The 22100-nt window shown below is 33.8% G+C and overlaps 2 protein-coding genes and 1 pseudogene across 2 annotated transcripts; 2 read left to right on the forward strand and 1 right to left on the reverse strand.

Moving 5' to 3' along the window:
- Window positions 1-543: 543 nt before the first annotated feature.
- On the reverse strand, window positions 544-2087 carry LOC128188633 (gamma-aminobutyric acid receptor-associated protein). Its single transcript, XM_052859799.1, has 3 exons — window positions 1907-2087; window positions 1323-1520; window positions 544-1079 (listed from the first exon to the last, which is right to left on the reverse strand). The coding sequence occupies exons 1-3, from the start codon at window positions 1994-1996 to the stop codon at window positions 1014-1016; spliced, it is 354 nt and encodes a 117-aa protein (XP_052715759.1). The 5' UTR covers window positions 1997-2087; the 3' UTR covers window positions 544-1013.
- Window positions 2088-3793: 1706 nt separating this feature from the next.
- Window positions 3794-5361, forward strand: LOC128189362 (C-type lectin domain family 4 member E-like). The gene is made up of 4 exons (XM_052860938.1): window positions 3794-3944; window positions 4277-4555; window positions 4821-5060; window positions 5164-5361. Exons 1-4 carry the CDS (start codon window positions 3902-3904, stop codon window positions 5313-5315), a joined length of 714 nt encoding a protein of 237 aa, XP_052716898.1. The 5' UTR covers window positions 3794-3901; the 3' UTR covers window positions 5316-5361.
- A 2193-nt stretch (window positions 5362-7554) lies between these two features.
- On the forward strand, window positions 7555-20320 carry LOC128190749 (macrophage mannose receptor 1-like; annotated as a pseudogene).
- Window positions 20321-22100: the final 1780 nt, after the last annotated feature.

Consider the following 22100-nt stretch of genomic DNA (forward strand, 5'->3'; position numbering starts at 1 on the left):
GACAGAGGTCAGATTTTAACAGACTGCAGAAGATAAATAAAAAGCAACTTTCAGCATCAAGAAAAGTACCAAAGGTCATAGACATATTTTTTTGGTATTAGCTGAATGGGAAAAGCCAATTTTAAATTTACATGTAGAAGGCTCAGTAAGATTTTGATGGAGCTCTCCAAAATAATCCATTAATATTAAAGTTAATTAAAATAAATCAACAGCTTGGTCCTCTCAGTCCTATTGTATTGGAAGGAGAAAATCCAGTCAACAAAAAACACGAAGTTTAGAGCAGAAGTGATCACCCTCGAGGTGAAATAGCAGGGCAGCAGTCAAAGACAGATGAAAGCAGTGTATCAGGTCCTAATATGCTAGGTGAGGTATTAAATATTTCTGCATTTCAAGCCTGGCACTAATATGCACACCCCTAAAACATGGACATTTCATCTAATGTGTAAAGTCTCCTACTGCATGCAAGATTTAAATACTATTTAAAGTAGTTTTTTTTATTTTAACTGGTAAGCATATAATCGAAGAGAGAGTCAGACAAACACCTTTTATGTATTTTTTTTAAAAAAGTTTATTAATAACCATTTACATGATAAAGATTATTCAACATAAATGAACATGTAAACATACACCAGATTAAAGATAGAAAAATTGTTTCCCAAAAGTTAGGAGTAGAATGCTCAAAAATCTAGATCAGAGGATCTATATAACTATAAATAAAAATTCAAATTTTATTTTTGGGTTTATTTTTCTTTTTATCTTTTTTTTTTGCTGTATCAACAATCAGCTTAAAGTTGCTATCTATAATCACAATAAATCTTTCACCTGTTGGTGTCACAATAAATTTACCTTATAATATTTTAATACAATGTACAAATAAAAGCAAACAACAAGTGACATGCTGTAATTATCTCGACAAATGATGCCAAATAAGACATTGCAAAATATTTCATGTTGTTTTCATAGTTTAATGATCCGTTCCATAGTCCAATTCGCAATCCAATCACAGAAGATATTTATGCACCGTACACACTTTCATCACTGTAGGCGATATACAGAAAGAAGTCCTCCTCATGATGCTCCTGAAAAGTTATATACAAAATAAAAATAAATGGCTGTGTTTTTAAGTTTGTGACAATATAGAAATTTGCTTAAAATATGTAAGACTTTGATGTTTTCACCAAAAAAATATATCATGCTTTCTGTGCACAATAAATGCAATTCAAGTAACAACTAAAATTTACTTTCTAAATTGTTGATGAAAATTTTTCAATCTTTATTTGATTATATCTTAACAGCTAACACTTATTACAGATTATTATTACTTGATATAGGGATCCCATTGTGGCACTGGTAGGTGGAATAACATTATTGACGAAGAAAAACAAAGCATCCTCTGGTCTCAAGTGAATTCTTTTTCTGATCAAGAAATAAAATTGTCCAACAGTTAAATCTGAAGGAACTAAATATTTCTTCTTGTCCAAATCTCCAACGCGAGCCTTTGGTGCCTTTTCTACAATGACCTGTTGAGAAAAAAATAGAGCATTTTATAAGTTTATATTGAGTTGAAACAAATAAATATTGGTATGATTTCATAAAAACTTTGTATATTTTATGAAATAATCTTAGTATTACAATTAAAAATTAAGAAATGAATTATGTGCTCCTGGATAAGCCAAGTCTTCACAAAATGGTTGACCAAACTGTGACTCTTAGACTTTGAGTATGAAAATTTCTTCATCGTATGAATGTTAAATGATTGAACTGGTTTATTTGATCAGATAACAACCTCAAGTTGGTGCTATCGACATTGATTATCGGAATAATAATGATACTCATTAACATGTCTGTCATATTACAGTATTAAATTTCATTTCCCTATCCACTTATAAAAGAAAAAATTCCTTACAGGGACTCTGTCGGGGTACTTCTTTCTGATTTTTTCTCCCTCCGCCCTTCTTTTTTCAAAGGAATGTTCTTCTTTATACTCCCACTTCATTTTTGCAGAAGATCCAGATAAATTAAACTCAGACGTAAATGGTACCTTTCTTTCTGTCAACAAAATGGCTGACCACTGATATAAACAATCGAATCACTGCACAAAACAAAATAGTTCAGTAAATTACCATAAATAACTCTTAGTAGGCAAAGTGGTTGTTGTATTGCTTTTACGAAATATATTATGAAATATGTATATATTGCTTGATTCATAACATCATTTTGCAAGAAGATTACTCTCTTTTTATTTTTTTTTCTCAACCAAATGCGGATGAATAATCTACAAGTCACGAGGCAAATTTCGTCACTTTATATAGTTCCGTCAGTGTTAAAAATAAAACAAGGGAATGAACTCTAAAATCGACACGTAAACCGGAAGTGCTTGAGAATGTAGACTCAAACAACTTTTAATATTGGACAAAACATTGAAAATGTCTGCATTATTTAATTTCCAAAGTCTTTTGACTGTTGTTCTATTGCTAATATGTACATGTGCTTACATTAGATCAATTGCACCACGCCTGTTGGATAAAAACAAAACAGGAGTGCTTGGAACATTTTGGAAATGTGCACGGATTGGAGAGAGACTGAGTCCCTATGTAGCAGTTTCTTGTGTTGGAATGGCTATTGTGATATTATTTTTTACATAGACAGGTGAAGAGATACCATTTTCCTTTGCTATTCATTGGATGCATCAGATGACTGCTTAACGAATTACACGCGATGAATGTTTGCGATACACAGATGGAAACTTTTGGACAACTTCTCCATGTGATGTGTCATTTGACTGTCTACCGCCAAGTGGTACTTTCATTGAAAGTGGGTTGTTTTTTTTCAAATCCATATGCACAATGTAAACACTATGTAAAATATAGATGAAAAGTAAAAACAAGAAATGAATGCCAATTTTTAGCTCATTTCTTTTTGTACATGTACATGTACCAGGTACATATTATTTTCCCCATTAATTAATAATTATTAGACTAGTGTACACATATATCATATTACATTGAATGAAATGGTATGGTTTGCTAACACTGAAAACCGCACCTTTTGGTATTTATTGTTGCACAAAGTTACTTTGATGGAGTAAAGCTCTGGTATCAACTTTTAAACATGACCTTTCATTTGTGCATGTAATGGTATTTTAATGTACATTTAAAACACACAAAGTGAAAGAAATTATTTAAATTTTTCTCTAAAAAATTATAAGCATGAAATGTTCAGGGCCTCATTTCTTAAATGCTATTAGACTTTTGACCAATGAGCTTGGTGAATGCCATGACAAAAACAGGCCATGGAAAGTCAGATAATTGATGCAAGGATAAAGCACTGGATGTTATAATGCACACTCAGTCTTATGTGATGGCCCTAGCCCCCTCAATTTCATAGTGATAAAAATTGAATTCGGATAAAACTGATAGGCTACATGTACTATTACAGCAACTAAAATTCATGTTGTTTGTAAAAGGCAGCTGCTTTTAAAAATGTGTAAAGAGCATGATCTCAGAAGTTAGATATTCAGACAAATAGACCAGTATGACTTTTACTATCTCTGTAAAATTTATTTTTACAGAAAAATCATATATAAGATAATTATACCCCTCTCTCTCTCTCTCTCTCTCTCTCTCTCTCTCTCTCTACCCCTCTCTCTCTCTACCCCTCTCTCTCTCTCTCTACCCCTCTCTCTCTCTCTCTCTCTCTCTCTCTCTCTCTCTCTCTCTCTCTCTCTCTCTCTCTCTCTCTCTCTCTCTCTGTTTCCCATCCCACTGCAGAAGATAGCAGAGACGAGAAAAAGTAGTACACGAACTTATATGACCCATGTTTGAACACTTTGTCGATGACTGAATAGATAAGATCATATACAGTGAAAATCTTGTACGTGGCTTTGACACATCCTTGCACAATGTGGACCCTGTTGATTTCACCGATTCTAATTTCTCTTGTCTGTAAGTGCTGCGATTGCATTCTTTGAAATTCATTTGCAAATATAACTTCAAACACATTCAATATTAATGAATTACACTTTGCTATTGGTACTGAATCCTACGATTGTCGTTATGCGCAGTTGGGATAATTATTATATTAATTAATGTTCTTGTAACATACGCCGCTATCTAAAAAAATTTTATCTCCGTTTTATACATTGTTATACTTTGGCATAAATACAGTGAATAATTTTTACGTGGGTACCGACACAATGTGGTTTTAATATCAATTCGATTTACAATTATAGACCAAGTCGTAGATAAATAGTACACACTCTTTCCATTTTCTTAAGATGGCGACAACATCGAAAACTGTCCACCGAATCTCTCACGAAACATAAATCTAAAGGCATACAATGGCCATTGCTACGAGTTTGTGGTCCACCGCCATATTGAATGGAAGGCGGCGGAGAGTGACTGTGCTTCTAAGGGAGGGACACTAGTTGTGGTCAACAACATGGAGGAACAACTCTTCCTTATGTCCGCTCTCGGGTCGTTCTCATTCCATGGTCAGGGAGTCTGGATCGGATTGACTGACCAGTTGCAGGAGGGGAAATTTTCATGGGTCTCCGGTATCTATTGAATAACCAGCAGGCCTATATTCAAGTACAGGCTTCCAAAAGCAGGCCTATTAATATTCAAGTACAAGCTTTCCATAAAATAAATCTATAATTGTTTAAAGTTTTTAGACAGATTTAAGTCACCTTGCTCTTTAGAGTCCGATTTTGGCAATATTCGGTCTATTTGATAACTAAACATATATTATACCAATTGACTGATCTATCTTTAAAAATCATACATAGATATATAAAAAGATACAAATTTGCTCAAAAATAGGAGAGCCAGCTACTTTCACCTACTGGGCCGCAGGACAACCCGGAGTGATAACCACACCCCATATTGGCAAGAAGCGTTTGATTTTGGACACCATTACTGGCCTTACTAACATTCATCTCATAGACGAGGACTGTGTGCTGTTGAAATACACCGACTCGGGTCACTGGCACGATTACCCCTGTCTCAAGCTGGACCCTCTAGGCCTTGTGCACGAAAATTTCCCATACGTATGCGAGTACAGTACGTGAAAATACTTGCCGATACTTTAAAGAGTATTCATTGTTGTTTGCATGGTAGACAGATTGGAATGTATGAGTATTCTTATTCTTGTCCGTTCTTTAAGGGCAAACAGCTACCACTGTCGGAACACCGCAGACCGTGACCCCATCTACCACACAAACCACTATTCCTACCACCACACCGGAAACTGACGTCATGGCTTCCACGGCATCAGCTAAAGTCGCTGGGTCCGTGGGGGAACTTGTCGTAGGATGAATTGAAACAAATGTTGCGTCCGTGCTTCAATAAAAGAAGAAAACAACTTTGTTGTACTATAATGCTACTATTATGTAATGACTAAACGTATTAGGAATCTATATTTCTGCATTCGTCAAAACTCTCACCATCATTGCTGTTGGTGTTTTATTCAAATATCTTGTGTCAAAATGTCATTTCATTACTCATAATTAGCCGAGGTCGATAGTAGCAGAAGTTTGTAACATACATTAACCTGATATAACTTCTTTCAGTGTAAATATATTTCCTATATCATTGAAACTCTTTATTATAAGAAATCAGCGGATACAGTTTTCATCAGTCCTTATTAAGAAAATTCGACCCGTAAAAAAATTCATCTGACTATGTTTTTAGTTTTTACCCCAAATGTAATTCTTTCATTGCTTTCATTGCATGTCTCTCTAGAGGAAAAGTGCGTAATTTAAGAAACCCTTAACTTTAGAAGATGATGTATATCTCATACATGCACATATTTGGATCCTTCCGTGAAAAAAAAAGACTATAATTTAGATAGTAACGTTATCAGGGATGCGTTCAAGATCGTAACAGTGAGCCCAGCCGATACGTCGTAGATAACTAGGTCTGTTGAACGGACCGCTAGGTTAGCCGCTAGGTCTCAGATTTGAAGATGGAATATTCAACTAAAGACTAATTACATTGACATAATTTGTTAATTTCAAGCGGGAATATGCATGTTAAATTTCATTATAACTTAAAGGATGAACAACATATCACTATATAAATAGATTTCATGTTTGTTTCAAAGAGGTAACTAAGATGGCCATCTTGAATTTGATGCCTAGCTTAAAATATTTAAGCTACGAATATCTACGTAGCGGCTAGGCTAGCCTACCGTTCAACTACGTAGCAGCCACGATCTTGAACGCAGCCCTGAAAGGCTTTTAATCACATCAGTCTTGTCATATTTTGGAATAAACTTGATCCCATCTTTCAACATCAATGCAAAACAGACTAAAAAAGCACTGTATTGTTGCAAAACACGCCAGAATCGGAGGCTTGTAAATGTTGCAGGCCATGCACCCAAATGCGTCTAAAATGCCAGTAGTGTGTATGTGTAAGTTACAGGAAATTAATATAATGAAATGTGACAACAATACATTCTTCAAACATAAAAAGGTAGGTTGGAAATTTCTTGATATTTTTGCAAATACATGTTAATTACGCTTGCAACCTTATATCAAAAAATGTATACTAAAGTTCCTTTAATTGGAACTGGTTGCTATGAAAGAAGATGAAGAGTCAACAATTTATCCAAAACTTTCCCCTCGAGGTTTATTCCCTAGTCGGAATCTATATTTACTGTACACGTACTTTTGACTTAATAACATTACCTGTAACATTAATTGCCTCTACTATTGACAATTTCATATGGTCAACAATTCCCCGAAAATATTTATTTTGTACTTTTCCTCCTTAGTGTATTTCGCTATCGGATTACTTCAAGCACAGGGCACTCTAAAGGGGCATGGTCACGATTTTGATCAAATTTTATTTTTATGTTTTTATTATTTACAATGCTTTAGATATGCATTTCTAATGATCAAATGAAATTTAAGAGTCATTCGTAGAGTTACAAGTAAGATACAGGGCTCACAATTCTTTGTCATGTAAACAAGGCTCGTGCCCTGTTTTTGTTTACATAGGTTCAATATACAAGTAAAAAAAAAATCCAGCTTATTTGTCTATCTTTTTATTTGTTTTAAGCATAGATAAACAGTTCCTAACATTTGATACATTCGTTTTAGGTTCAAAACTGAAATTTTTGCTTCAACCTTCAAAATGTAAACACACGCTTTGTTTACATTGCGAAGAATTTCAAGCTCTGTAATTCGCTCATAACTAAAAGAAAATGGCACTCAAATTTCAGTTGCTTATTAAAAACGCCTTTCTGAAGCATTGTAAATATTAAAATCGGAAAAACAATTTTTGACCAAAATAGTGACCATGCCCCTTTACCTATAAAGAATGACTAAACCCTATCGGATTCTTGTACCCTATCAGCTAACTACATTCCATAAAATGATAACACCCACACTATGTGACTTCACTCTTTTGAGTGATTGAATATATTATATATAACCTATCTGATGAATGCCATCTAACTACAAGCTAGCGGGTCACTATATTATACCAATGACTTTATACTATAGTACTCTTTGTGACGACAGCACGTACATGTATAATATATGAACTCCGAAGAGTACCAATGCAATCTTATGAGCAGACCTTGAATATGCACTGCACATTTCATATAATAGATAAGACAGCGTAATTGCAGTGCAGTCCTTATGATGTTGTTACACGTGTTCCTGTATATTCTTTCGTCGGCAATTATTGCATGTAAGTTTGTATTGCAATTTTAAATAAAAATTTTAACTTTTGATATTACTCAAATCATATTAATTAAAGATAAAACAGTAAAAAATAATATGAAATTTATGAAAGTCAATGTAAAATTTTGGGAACAGATGGAGACGATATTCAGGGGTGTCCGACGGAACTCCAACAACGGAACGCCACCCTGAAGACCCACACGGGCCACTGCTATGAATTCGAGGTCCGTCATACTAAGGACTGGAATGCGGCCCAGAAAGATTGCCATTCCAAAGGAGGGACTCTGGTGACGGTCAATGACAGGGCGGAACAGGACTTTCTCATGTCTGCACTGAAGGCCATTTCGTTCCACGGGACAGGCATATGGCTGGGTTACAATGATATGACACACGAAGGAACCTTTACATGGGTCACAGGTTATCCTTTTTTAAACCCTACATAGGAAAATATATATAAAACACAAAATGTGAAAGAAAGTGTATATAAAAGTAACAAGTCCAATAATCATTATTTTCAACTGATTTGAACAGAATAGAACATGATTGTGTTTTGTAAATATATGAAATGTAGGAGAGACCAGCACTTTTACTTTCTGGGCGCATGGGCAGCCTCATTCTCACCACAAAAGAAGGTTTATCCTGGACAGTGTGTCGGATGAGGACTGTGTCCTCCTGAAGTACTCCGACTCCGGTCACTGGCACGACTACCCTTGTCAAAAGTTGGACCCACTGGGAATTGTGAAGGAACACTTTCCTTACGTCTGCGAATACGGTAAGAGCTTCAAAATTGCCACATAATTCGAAATATTACTATTTCATCTGAATTGGTTACATATATATTTAAAAGTTCTTGACAAACGTTTGTTTAAGGTTCGGCTGTAATTCCGTCCCCAACTGTCGGTTCTACTATAGCGCCATCTACAATAGAACTCGCTACCACGACTGTACCAGAAACGCCTAGTATTCCTACTTTGTGAACTTAACGTTCATTTTCTTCCAATTAATAAATACTTAATCAAGATAATAGTCTTAGAGAATCAGTTTTTAACAATGCTCATTTGTTTACACTGTAGAAGCATTGTCATGTGAGAAAAATATTTTACGTATGATGTTGGTTTTAATCAAGATATGATGTCTCATTATTATTCGTTTTCTGAGACAAACGACTATGTTAAGTAAATGCCACGGTACATGTATCTCTCGAACGCATATAAAATTTAACATTGATGCATTCAAATAGCACATGATCGTTATTATTTTTGACCTAATACGAAAAAACCAAAAAGTTTGAATAATGCGCAATATACATGTACGTGTATAACTTAATGTGAAGATGGTGGTTTTGCTGATGGTGGAAAAGAAGTGAAATGTTAATTAGTATCATATAAGGCTATAATCTGCTTATTTTCTTTCCATATAATTCCTCTCAAAAGTTAACAGCGCGCTTTTTCCCGATTCCGGACAGTTATTCTCACAAGGATAGTCCCTGTATCTCACTTTGTTCTTAAGGACCCTGAGTTAGAGATAAGAAGAAACATATCATATATTACATCATGACTAGCAGGTGTGCAGACCATAGGCTGAAAGATGCACTCCTCGATTCTCTGGTTTCTCCTGGCGATTAACGCAGTCTGTAAGTTCAGCATGTTAACAGAAGGTTATCTTAGATCTTGAATCACTGTCTCATCAATATGAAAACCCATATATTACAGAATTTAACGAGCTGATGAATACTTTTAATGTAGAAAAATAAAGTTGCTGTCAAGATTTTCTGCTCTTCCAAAAACAATCCAATACAACCTACTGTATTGTAAACTCAACTTTTTAAAAACCTTTATTACTACGGCTGTACATGTAATCCTTGTTTTTGTGTTCATTTGTACATGCTTATTTTGAACCTCAAATACCACTGTACTAGTGTTGAGTGAGTAAAGAATTGAAATTGAAATGAACTTTTTTCAAGGGCATTCAGAAGTTGCTTTTTCAAGTTATTATATGGGTTTGATATAACGGGTAATTAAACAAAGAACAAAATTGACTTATCGATTTTTAAAAAGACTGTATTTTTGTTTTTAAAAAATCTAGATTGAGATGATGTATGTAATTGAATAAGTAACTTTAAGAGCTATTGTAATATGTGTTATAAATGGCGCGGATGTTTCAAATTGCCCTGCCAATCTACAACAAGGTAATACGTTGAAGGTGTATCAAGATCATTGCTATGAATTCAACCTTCACCACTTGACTGATTGGCCACATGCCGCAAACGACTGCAAATCGCGGGGAGGGACTTCGGTTGTAGTCAACGATTTAGCAGAACAAGACTTCATTATATCGGCTCTGAAATTATTCCCCTTTCACGGTCGTGGCATTTGGATCGGATACACTGATGCAGAAAAAGAAGGGACGTGGAAATGGGTCACAGGTAACTTATTACATGCATCAATCATATTTAACCCCGATTCAATCCAGTTTTATCATGTAAAAATGCCATATGGCACTTTGCATTATCATCTGCATTACAAAACTACTAGTATTTGCAACTGATATTCACAGTTCCACTTCAAATGGCGAAAATAAAAAAAATGAAACGCGTTTTACTTGATAAAGTTGCCTCTTATTAGAAAGACTTGCGAGGATATAAAATTTAAGGATTAAGAAAAGAGACTTGATTTTTTCGTGTGCTCTAGGGGAGACGCCTACCTTCACGTATTGGGCAAGCGGCGAGCCAAGCAGAAGGAGGCGTTTTTTGTTAGACGCAGACGAAGACTGCGCCATCATGAAATACTCAGATCCCGCGGGCCATTGGAATGATATTCCCTGTGTAAAACAGGACCCACTGGGATTAATCCACGAACGCTATCCCTATGTTTGCGAGTACTGTAAGTCTTCTCTTCAAAACACTTGGCTGGAAACATAACATGATTTCTTAATATATCATTTTCCAATGTCTTTGTATTGTGATAACAATTCTGCAGTACACATCTTTAATATATGTCATCAGTGACGTAAAGGGTGTAACTAAGCAGGGTTTGCATAATTACACATTCAAATTGAAAATGACGAATTAATGTCAATAATTTAATATTAAATCGTACAATTGCTGAAAATTATATAAAAATAAGTATTAGGGAACCGCTCTTTGAGTATCATAAGGTGATAATTATGGCCGAGAGGTTATCAAACTTGATGACGCCCCGACAAAAATTCTCTCCCAATAATACGTTAAGAATGATCCCATATTCTTTAAATATTAAGCATGTGTAGGAAAATGTACAAAATGTTTAGATGGATTAGAAACAGTTGCTGAAAACATAAATTTGCAAAAAAGCAAATTGATTCATAAAATAGAATCTTAGAATGAAAAAAAAAAATACACACAATTACTTCTGTCGATATTTTTGCTAAATGTATTGTTTTATTTTACAGTACAAAGAGCAGCCACAACAACGCAGCTTGCAAACGCCGATACACTATTACCATCCACTGTTCCCAGTACTGCAGCATAGGCCGCATCATCGCTTGAGTGTATATAACAACTTAACTTTCACACTAACCATTATCCCACTTTCCGGAAAAAAACTTATACCTATTCATGGTTGACCATATTTCATGATGAAAACGATTTTAAAAATGTTCTTGTTAACAACCCCTTCCATTCTGATCGTGGTCGAATAGAAACTGACAAAACCGAATTAATTTCATTCTAAACAGTTTAAAGACTCCAAAAGAAAGCACAATTTAACAGTTAGCTGTTCATTATATGACAATGATTATTTTTTTTTAAATTAAAATGTTAATTTTGTTCAATAGTTTTTGTTTATTTTGCATAATAAGGTTGATCATACATATGGATTCATTATGATCGCTCGAAAAAAAATGTTTTGTACATTGAGAGAATGGACTAACGTTCGGCTTTCGACATTGCAAACGCGTTGAACATCTAATCAGAGAATTGCTTGTACAGAAGCTGCAATGTAAGTCAATATATTTGAGAAGAGGGCAAAAATATTCATTTGCATATAAGGCAAAGATGAAAACAAAATTTCTGAGCGGATGACAAAAATATATCCACTTACTAAGCAATAATGTTACAAAGTGCTTTTCGTTTACTCAGGGTTTGAGATTTCAACACATTAAAAGTAGTTTTTGGCAATCAATGGTTTGGAGCTCCTTAAAGTCAGTTTTTTGTAAAACTCTATCAAAAATGGGTAGAGTTTTGAAAATTGATAGAGGAAAATTGGACCAAGTTAATTTTAAAATATGAGCTTAAAACGATTTTTTGAAATATGAAACTAGTAAAGGTATTCATATTTTATCATTTTCTAATCAACAAATTGTTTTATTATTTCTAATAAAGGCAAAATAAAGAAAATCTTAGAAAGGGTGGACAATTTTGACAGATTTTTTTTTAATAAACATTCAATAAATAATCAGAGATCACTAGCATAAAAAGTAGGTCATTGACTAAGTTATTTGAAAGTGAAAAAGAGCACCACAGTAGTAGGGCTACAATGTAGAATAAGTAGTTTTTCGTTCCTAGTAGTGGAAATTTTTTTCGCCCTTAAGTAAACGTAATCCTTAAGTTCACTTAATTTTTACAAGCAAATTTAAAAGAATCTAATTCTTAAATCGGAAGTCACAGGTTTTATTTTTCAAGAACACTTCAATTTAAAGGAAATAAGGTGAATAATTATACGTTCGGATTAATATAAGTATGATATAAACCAAGTTATTAATACTTCATAGAACTTGTTTTTTGCAATCACACCTAAGCACCATCTTTATATTCAACGATGTATTTAAAAAAAAATGATTGTATCAACTTATACTATATTACAGTGCACGAAGAGCAATAAATTCATTTTCGAATTTATTTTTGTCAATGTGTCAAGTGTTGCAGGTGTAATCATGACGATATTGTCTGTGAACAAGGGTTTAATTTCTGCTACAAGGGGTCTGTTGAGGAACCGCAAATGAGGTCTAAAGCTCTCTGCAAGCAAGCGCCTAAATATTAACACCTAAATCCAGTTTTCAACAGTATTATAGTAGACTACTGCACCCCAGTGAATTTGGTAGAGCAATGGACAGCAAAACTGTAAGTTCAACCATTGACATGGACAGGAATCAAACCAGTCATAGAGGATTTACTAGTAAATACCAATATTTATGTGTCTAAATTCAGTCGTAAAGATAACATGGACGTCTAGACAAAACTATTCTTAGCCTTGCTTATCATTCTGGTTTATATGATACTTATAAGTTCACAACAAAACAATATGATCGATGCTATAGATCTATATTATCTTAATAATAATATTCAAGGATATTTACATTTTGTAGTGTCTACTGTGATAGCACTACAAATCGATTCTGTAATGTATAGTCCAATACATTTCATCAATGACTATTTTTAATGTTAATCGTACAAATGCTGGAAATTATATAAATATGATTAAATATTAATAAGGAATCATTCTTAAAGTTTGAATATTATGAAATGATCAAATACAATCAGGCGTGACAAAATCTATCACGTACACATCGGGCTTCACTGGATGTGATCACCCCGACCTTATTTGATCACCTCATAAATCTCATAAGAATGGTTCCTTATTCCTTTAATAGAACCATTCATATCACTTGTACCAATGTCTTTATGACCTTAAAAAAATCTTCATAAAACATAATAGTACTAGTAGTGAATATGCTATCAATATTTTGCTCCAGATGTAATCAAGACTTTTGTCAAAATTGGGACGATATGAATCTTAGTGATGGCCATCTATATTTTATATAATTACGAAGACGTCGGTGTACGGAACTTCTCTGTCAATCAAGAAATTGAGCCGTTCATAAAGGCAGAACAACATGCTCTTTTAAAAATGCGCATTCTCTTACGGTACATTTTCAGAACTTTACAGTTAATCAGTCTTCTTACATTTTGTGTATTTTTTATTAATTTGATTTCTACTGTTATATAATATACGAATTTACTGACCAATCATATTGTAGCCAACTGATGACCCATATATTGTAACGAAGATCGGTTGAAGATAAGACCACCATGTTATACGATAGGAAGCAGCGTGTACTATATTCCCTTGTTGTTTTGTTTTACTCTTCCGGAGCTTATCCAGGTTCGTAAATAGCTCTCTAAAATTGTTTTACTGTAGATCAAATAATGGTTAAACTTTGCATGCAGTGAACGGTGAAATTTGTATTTACAATAACTATACCTTTCACATTTCTTACAGATCCCTATCATACACAATTAAGAATAGAGTAAATGATATAAGTAAATTTCTGTGATAAAAGACAATAACGAAATGCATGGTTTGATGGATTGTAATGCTAAAATCTACATAATTATCACCCATAGAAGAGAAAATTTAAACGATTCAATTACTGTTTATAGCAATGCCTTATTAGTTCCCTTTATACTTTGTATCCTATTTAGGAGGGGGAGGTGGTGATTTTCATACTTGCCCCAAAAGTCTCCCACACTTTCCCTATCTGAGAACATACAATGGCCATTGCTATGAGTTTAAGCTGGATGGAGGTTCTAGCTGGGTCGAGGCTGAAAGCGCATGCAGAAACCATGGAGGACATCTAGTATCTGTTAACAGCCCCGATGAACGGCAATTCCTATTGGCGACCCTAGTTTCCATGTGGTTCCACGGAGATTACGTATTGATTGGATTAACCGATTCCAAAAGAGAAGGAACATTTGTTTGGTCCTCCGGTCATTAATCAGTGTTAAGATTCTTATTCTGTAACTTAAATACATGTATTTATTTTCGTAGAATGATTTTTTTAAGCGCAATAAGTTATACTACTATGAAACTTAGGAAAAAACTGGTGTTACACAAAATCTCAATAATTTAAGTAATGTACAATGTACCTTTTTCTGTTATTTATTGATTTATCCAGGGGAGACGACTTCTTTCATGGACTGGGCATATGGACAACCAGACCAATACATCCATGGAAAAAAACGTTTTCTTGTACCGATACCACCGGTACCGAGAGAAGAGGATTGTGTCGGTATGCGGTATAAGGACTGGGGTCATTGGCACGATGTTCCTTGTGATAGACCATACACCAGTCCTTACATATGTGAATATGGTAGGAAATACTTTTTGCAACAAACTAAATTTTGCTGCTGAGAAATAATAACATAATAACACGACACTGACATGATAAAAATGACATATCAAAAACGTACAAAAGTGTGTGTTCTATCAATCTTTATATATCGTAAGCACCAACAACACACGTTCCTACCAAAACAACATCAGTGACGTCATCAGCTAGCACCACCACACCAACACGACATGGTGAGTTAAATTAATGCACACGTGTATCACAGTATGACATGACAAGTTTGGAACTAGTTTTAATTTCACACTTTTTTTCAACAGCAGAGACATCCGAAGAGTCCATTGACCTGCCAAAAACAACAGTAGCTACGGTTCCCAGCACTGAGTGTAAATATCGAACTTGATGATGAATACAGGTTTTATGTCTGTGTACATAACATTCTGGTGTTTGTAAAATGATGATAACAAATGATGAATGATAATATCAGTTAGAATCTGAAAATATATTCATATACAGTATATGGTATTTAATAGCATTTATTTACTACTTTATTTACAGGGGTAACGCTAGGAAAAAGAGGAATGCTTTCTTACTGGCACCTGATTTTGAATAACAATAACTAGTTATAACTAGTAATACAAAACGCTTTTGTATGCTAATTATGCATTCTAAAATAAACTATTATTTACTGCTTTTATTCAGTCTACTGATATTAATTTGTTCTTACATTTATTGACTTTGAACTTATTTTTTGAGACATGCATTTTCCTTTCGATGTGTCAGCTGATATTATTTGCTCTGTATTATTTAACTGCTATTCAAATAATTAGTGCAAATAGACCATACTAGCTCCATTCAGAACAATATAAACGTTTTCAATAGTACCTAACGAAAATTGTGTCTTACTGAAGAAATCAATAAAACAGTCTATTTTAATTCAGAGTTAAGTTTTAGCTTCTTTTAAATAAGTAGATTTTTCGTAAAAGAATCATTGATCGATTATCTTACGATACCATTCAAACTTACTGCAATGGCACCGAATCCGATATATTTCAGTATGATAGTTATATTTCTGTGCACGGCGATGTCAGTGTATCTATATCAAGGTAAGCACTATCATATGATAACCATCTTGTTTGCCCAAGAATAATAAACTAATTAGAAGTGATGTCGCTTACAGATATTAATAGTATTTAAAATGTTTATCCTAATTATCGGTGTATATACCGGGTATTTTTTTTTTTATTTCTTAAGAGTCCAATGTCTTGATTTTTTTAGTTCAAATTTTATGTGAATATAAAAAATATTGATAAAGGTAATGTATTTGCATTTTTTAAAGGAAAAAGGAAATTTTACTGCTAAATCGATTTGTTTTGCAGACATTCAATTTAAAACGCGATATAGTATCACCACAGGTGTGAAAGAAATTGGACAGAGAACTAAGAAAAAGATGACGAAAGGTACCAAAAAAAAAAAATAGATTCTGCAGATTAAAAAGTGAAGAATAAAAATTAGATATATTCAATCGAGTTGCAACATGTTTGCTATATCCCTTGTATGTTGTAAAACGTTAAAACTTTGTCATTTTTCTGTATTGTTGTAAAGAGGTTTTTATGTTTATCATAGTACGTTGATAGTTCGTGAAATATTTAATATTCATGTACTACTTTCTCTGGTTTCTTGTTATTTGTTTGCTTTTCCTACAATTTGGCTTTAAACATGTATTTACCTACAATTTGGCTATATATATATATATATATATATATATATATATATATATATATATATATATATATATATATATATATATATATTTGTTCTAACTGGTTTCTATATGTCTGGGTTGTTCTGAGAGGTTTCTATATGTCAGAATCGTTATGACAGGTTTCTGTATGTATGGTTCATTGTGGCAGGTTCATGTAAATATGGTTCACTGTCATTGGTCTTTATATGTCTGGTTCGTTATAACAGGTTTCTATATACCTGGTTCGTAATAATAGATTTTTATATACGTGTACCTTGCTCTTTATGACAGGTTTCTATATGTCTTGGTCGTTGTAACAGGTTTCTACATGTCTGGTTCGTTATAACAGGTTTCTATTTGTCTGGTTCGTTATAACAGGTTTCTGGTTCGTTATAACATGTTTCTGTGTGTCTTGGTTGTTAGACGGGTATCTATTTGTCTTGTTCGTTATAAGAAGTTTCGATATGTTTGGTTCGTTTTGACGGGTTTCTATATGAATGGTTCGTTGTGACTGGTTTGTTTGTCTCTTGCTTATTTTGGCAGATTTACTTCATCATTTGCGTATAATGGTTGACTTTCTTTGTCTCCAGTTTATTGTGACCAGTGACTTGTTCGCTTTACACCTGATTGATTGGACATGTTTTCTGTATTTTGTTTTGATTTGATTGATTTTGGCAACATTTTTTGGGGGTTAGTTTGATCACCGCGTTGAGTACGTAGTTTACAGTAGTGTTTTAAGATATCGTGTGATACCAACGTGTTGTTGGACCTATTCAGAAACTTTACAAATAGGACAACTTAAGACAATCCCTATTTTCAACAACTGAAGGTCACAAGGCCACAATTAATTTGTAAAACGATTTCATCTTACAGACATTCAGTTTCAGACTCGAGAATCTCTGACAAAAGTACGCAAAATTAAGACAGCAACTGAACAGAGAACGAAGAGGACCTTTGCCAAAGGTATAACCTTGTGTCGTACTGGGAGTTCTTTGAATTTCTATTTCGAGGAGTTCTTTGGTACCAGAGATTTTCTTTCTCTGTTTTTCTGTATTTTTGGTTTCTTGGATCACATTTACATTAGTTGATCGTGATATTTATTCAGCCAGAGCTTTGATCCACATACTAGCGTAATATGTCATGTGCTCTTAATAACTCTTTCATCTTTTATATATTGTGAAATATCATCTTTTTCTCATATGCCCTTTTTGTACATAATAGTGGTCAGTTTGTTATATCGCCTGTCTGTCTGTCCGTCAGTCCGTCCGTTCTTCATCATTGTTTAGGCGATTTTCTCTCTCTAGTTTGACCATACTTTACTCTTTAAGTGCCGTCCCCCTTGGTACATGTAGAACGTGTGTAGTGATGTCTATAGTTTTTCTAAGTGTTTTAGATAAAAGTCAGTCATAGCAGACATATGTGTAAAAAACTATTTAAATCTTTTATTTCATTATTTTAACCTAATCTGGTTCTCAGGTTACGTTTCTATACTTTGTCCCAAGATATCATCGATTCACATTTTGCTTAATTACTCGATATTTATAAATACCTCATAGTTCAAACGAGGTTTATTCAAAAGTATGAAAATTTTTCAAGAGTTCTTCTTTGAAACCCCCCCCCCCTCTCTAGCTCTCTGGCAGGTTTCAATACAAGGCTAAAAATGTGATGTCTACGGAGTTTTTGTATTGCAACAGACCCAGACGATAACGTTGAAAAATTGTGCGAGGTATTCCGAGTGACTTCCGAATGGAGAAAAGATGTCAACATTCCCCATTATAAATCTCCATAAGAAATTTGTTTTCGTTCCTATGTATTTTTACGAGCAAAAAATGATAATGTGTGAATGAAGTTATCTCGAATTTTTTTTCACTTTCATCTATTTCAATTATATTTCTTTCAGATATAGGTATATGTATTTTCATTAAAAACTCGTCCAATTGTGTTCTGCATAATTATCTTGGGACAGACTATAGATCAAAGTTCAAAGTGAAGACATGATCTGTGAAAATCCTCTTTCGATCATACTTGATTTTACCTTGACCCTATATTAACTTTATTCATTAGAGTGCAAATAGACACAGTAAGTCAGAGTTAATTCCTTTAAATTGCTTTTCGGACTAATGTCTTCTATTTAAGCAGGACTCTTTGAAGTGGTCTTAATCTCAATAAAGTCTAGATGTTGGTTGATTGTCCACATAACTGTTTGTATCTTAGATTGCTAGAACTTGCTGTTCAAGAAAACAATATAAGTTATGATACGATCGAACTTAAACTATTGGGTTCATTCTCCTTAATATTTTTGATAATCAATTACCCTTTGAAATGGCAAATTTTATTTAGGCATTTAAAAATCGATACTTGGGTTTACGGCAATTTTCGAAACAAATTATTCTATTCATTTTAATAAACTAGTAAGTTCCTTCGTTTGATTTGCATGTTTAATAAATGTAGTTTTACTGGTGAATAGTTTGAAACATGTTAAATGAGACGCAATTCTGTATTTACGCAGTGTCTCGGGCAGTGCGAATGACTTTATTGTTGGCCTACGCAAGGACTGGCTCGACTCTGACAGGAGAAATACTGCACTTGCAATCGAAGAATTTCTATTTATTTGAACCTCTTCATGGATTAATAAAATCATTACAAAACCAGACAGAGGTTACTTTCTTAAATGGATCAACTAGGTTGGTGTTTTTGATAACTTTTTATGAAAAAGTGAAATGTATATTGTAGGGATCTTAAGTCCATGTTTACTAATTCTGTTTTTATTTCAAATATTAATTTTGCCTTGAATTCGCTTTATATTTTAGAGCTATATCAACTGTAAATGAAAAAAACGATCTCATTTCGAAAACACTTTACAACTGGTTTACCTGTAATTTTGAGGAATTGGACATGGCAAGTCTTACGGACTTTTTTCTTGACGTTTTTACACCAGAGCATGAAACATATGTAACGTGTTTGGGTCCCCGGAACAAAACAAGAGATATAAGCATCGAAACAGTACAGAAATGTGTCGGTATACTACAAGATAGATGTCTTTCAATGACCTCTGTGACCATTAAGACAATAAGAACCCCAATGAAGTCAGTTGAATATCTTTTACAGACAATTCGACATCTGAAGGTGATATATTTAGTGCGTGACCCTCGGGGAATGTTTCTGTCTCGGGCACGAGTTGGGATGCTGCGCTGGAATGAACTCGAGGAAAAATCAAAGATGATATGTGAACAAATCGACAATGATATTGAAGAATTCAATAAGCTTTACACAAAATATCCATCTAGGCTTAAACGATTGGCTTACGAAAACCTCTGTAGGAACCCCATATTTGTAGCTGGCAAAATGTATCAGTTTTTACGTCTTCCATACATGGAGATCGTGAAATACCAGATAAGAAACATTACAACTGGGCCCATATTGAAATGTTCTTTTTGTACAAAGCGAGGCGATGCACTGGGTAATGCATACAAATGGAAGAAAGACATAAAGGAAGATAGACTGAAAGTCATAGACAAATATTGCTCTAATGTCTATCAAAAACTTGCATACAGGTATTTGTCTTATCAACAATTGAAGAAGGTAAAAGAAACATGGCAAGCGCACGTTGACCTCATGCAGGTATAGAGAATGGTTATGTGACTGCATATAACTCTTTTATATATAGATATGGTTGTATTCAAATCGAAGCATATATTTTAAATGTTTAACGTTGTTGAAACTTGGATGAATAAAGATTTTCAGCGATATTTTTTTTAGGATTTACAAAAAACTTATTAATGAATAAATTGGATTTTTGAGCTAAACTGGTTGCCTAGAGCTCATTATTTACGATCCTGTAACCAAGAAAAAGGCAAATAAAACATTTTAATTCATATTTGTTTCCAGAGAGGTGACTGGTAGAGTGTAGAACAGGAAAGTACGAGAAGTACATACCTGTTAATTCGGACATCTTTCTGCCTGTCCAGGGTAGTGGGCGAGCCCCAGGCAGTTTTTTAAGCTTCAAAAATTATTTTAATTTTTGGAATTCAGAGAGAGAGAGAGAGAGAGAGAGAGAGAGAGCATGGTTAAGATTTTGGTAAATTTTCCTTTTTCTAATTTCATTGTTTACATTGCTTTACTATTGCATTTCTAATAATCAACCAAAATTTGAGTGTCAGTCGCAGAGATGTTTGTTGTGTAAAAAGGTTCGTGCCGTCTATCTGTCTATTAGTTCTATGTAACGGTAACAATTCTTTTTCAATTTTATTTTTTATCTGCTAAATCGTTTTGAACATAAATAAACAGTTCCTAGAGCTTTTCACATTTATTCTGGGTCTAAACCTGAAATTTTCTTGTAACATTCATAACGTAAACAAAAACCAAGACCTGAGCTTTGTTTACATAGCAAAGAATTGTGAGCTCTAAATCTCGCTTATAACTCGACGACCGACACTCAATTTTGGTTGACTATTAGAAATGCTCCACTTAAGCGTTGGAAATATCAAAAAAGGAAAAAATTGACCAAAATCGTGATTATGCCCCTTTTCTAGTATGCCTTTCTCATGCTGCTCATTAAAGAAAATAAGATAAAAACTTGTAAACAACTACCATTTTTCTATTGCTTATCACAGGATTTTAGGAAGGCGTGGTACTTTCAAGATAAGAGCATTCTATTATCCTAGCATCTACGATTTTTTCATAACAAGCTGGTGTTTTTATCTTTTAACGTCATATAATTACATTTTCCAGTGCCTTTGTCTGTAATAACACTACGTATCGAGTTTGTATTATATAACCCATAACTCTAAATGACGCCAAATTGAGGCGCCAGCGGGGTTTGCTTATTTATATTGATAAGGAATCATTCTTTGAATATTATGAGGTGATAATTTCGGTCGGAGCATGAATAAATCTATCATAAAGCCCTCATGGCTTTATTGGAATTTATCACGCCCGACCGAAATTATCACCTCATAATGCTCAAAGAATGATTCCATATTCCATTTATAAAAAATCCGAGAGAGATAGCATGATATATATGTACAGTAGAGAATATAAATGAAAACAAGTACCGTTTTAAATAATGTGTGTCTATCAAAACATCGATGAAAAGATTTTCATGCCTTAACGTTCAGTACACGAAACATATCGAACGCTTGAAATAAATTGAAGCCTACATATTTAAAGCTATACTGAGTTTTATTTCATTTGAGTATACCTTCTATGTTAGCGGGTGGGTGAAAACTTTGAACATCAAACGTGCATATATACGTTTGTATAATTGTGTAAATCAATATTTATCAACTTTACTAGTCTTCCTTCTTTTATTTTTAAAATTGTGTTTTAATAATATTGACAAAAAGACCATTGCTTTGCTGAATAATGTTGAACTAATATGTGTTTCATCATGTGAATGTAAAGTAGGGAGGCATAAAGTCTGTCTACAAAATGATGAGGGGAAGAAACTGTTTGTGGGTCAGGAGGAGGGTTAAAGGGTACCTGCGGCCCAGCCCAAATGAAACTGGGTCTAAAACGGCGAAAATTAACCGCCTAAATATTCTTTTTTATTTGTTTTGTTAA

The sequence above is a fragment of the Crassostrea angulata genome, chromosome 6, assembly GCF_025612915.1.
Source record: "Crassostrea angulata isolate pt1a10 chromosome 6, ASM2561291v2, whole genome shotgun sequence".
NCBI classification, from domain to species: Eukaryota; Metazoa; Mollusca; class Bivalvia; order Ostreida; family Ostreidae; genus Magallana; species Magallana angulata.

Coding starts and splice junctions, on each gene's coding strand:
- LOC128188633 (XM_052859799.1), bottom strand. CDS start 1,996: ATGAAGTGGGAGTATAAAGAAGAACATTCCTTTGAAAAAAGAAGGGCG. Junction 1,521..1,906: donor AGTACCCCGACAGAGTCCCT/GTAAGGAATTTT, acceptor TTTTCTCAACAG/GTCATTGTAGAAAAGGCACC. Junction 1,080..1,322: donor CAATGGGATCCCTATATCAA/GTAATAATAATC, acceptor ATAACTTTTCAG/GAGCATCATGAGGAGGACTT.
- LOC128189362 (XM_052860938.1), top strand. CDS start 3,902: ATGTGGACCCTGTTGATTTCACCGATTCTAATTTCTCTTGTCT. Junction 3,945..4,276: donor GATTCTAATTTCTCTTGTCT/GTAAGTGCTGCG, acceptor CATTTTCTTAAG/ATGGCGACAACATCGAAAAC. Junction 4,556..4,820: donor GAAATTTTCATGGGTCTCCG/GTATCTATTGAA, acceptor GCTCAAAAATAG/GAGAGCCAGCTACTTTCACC.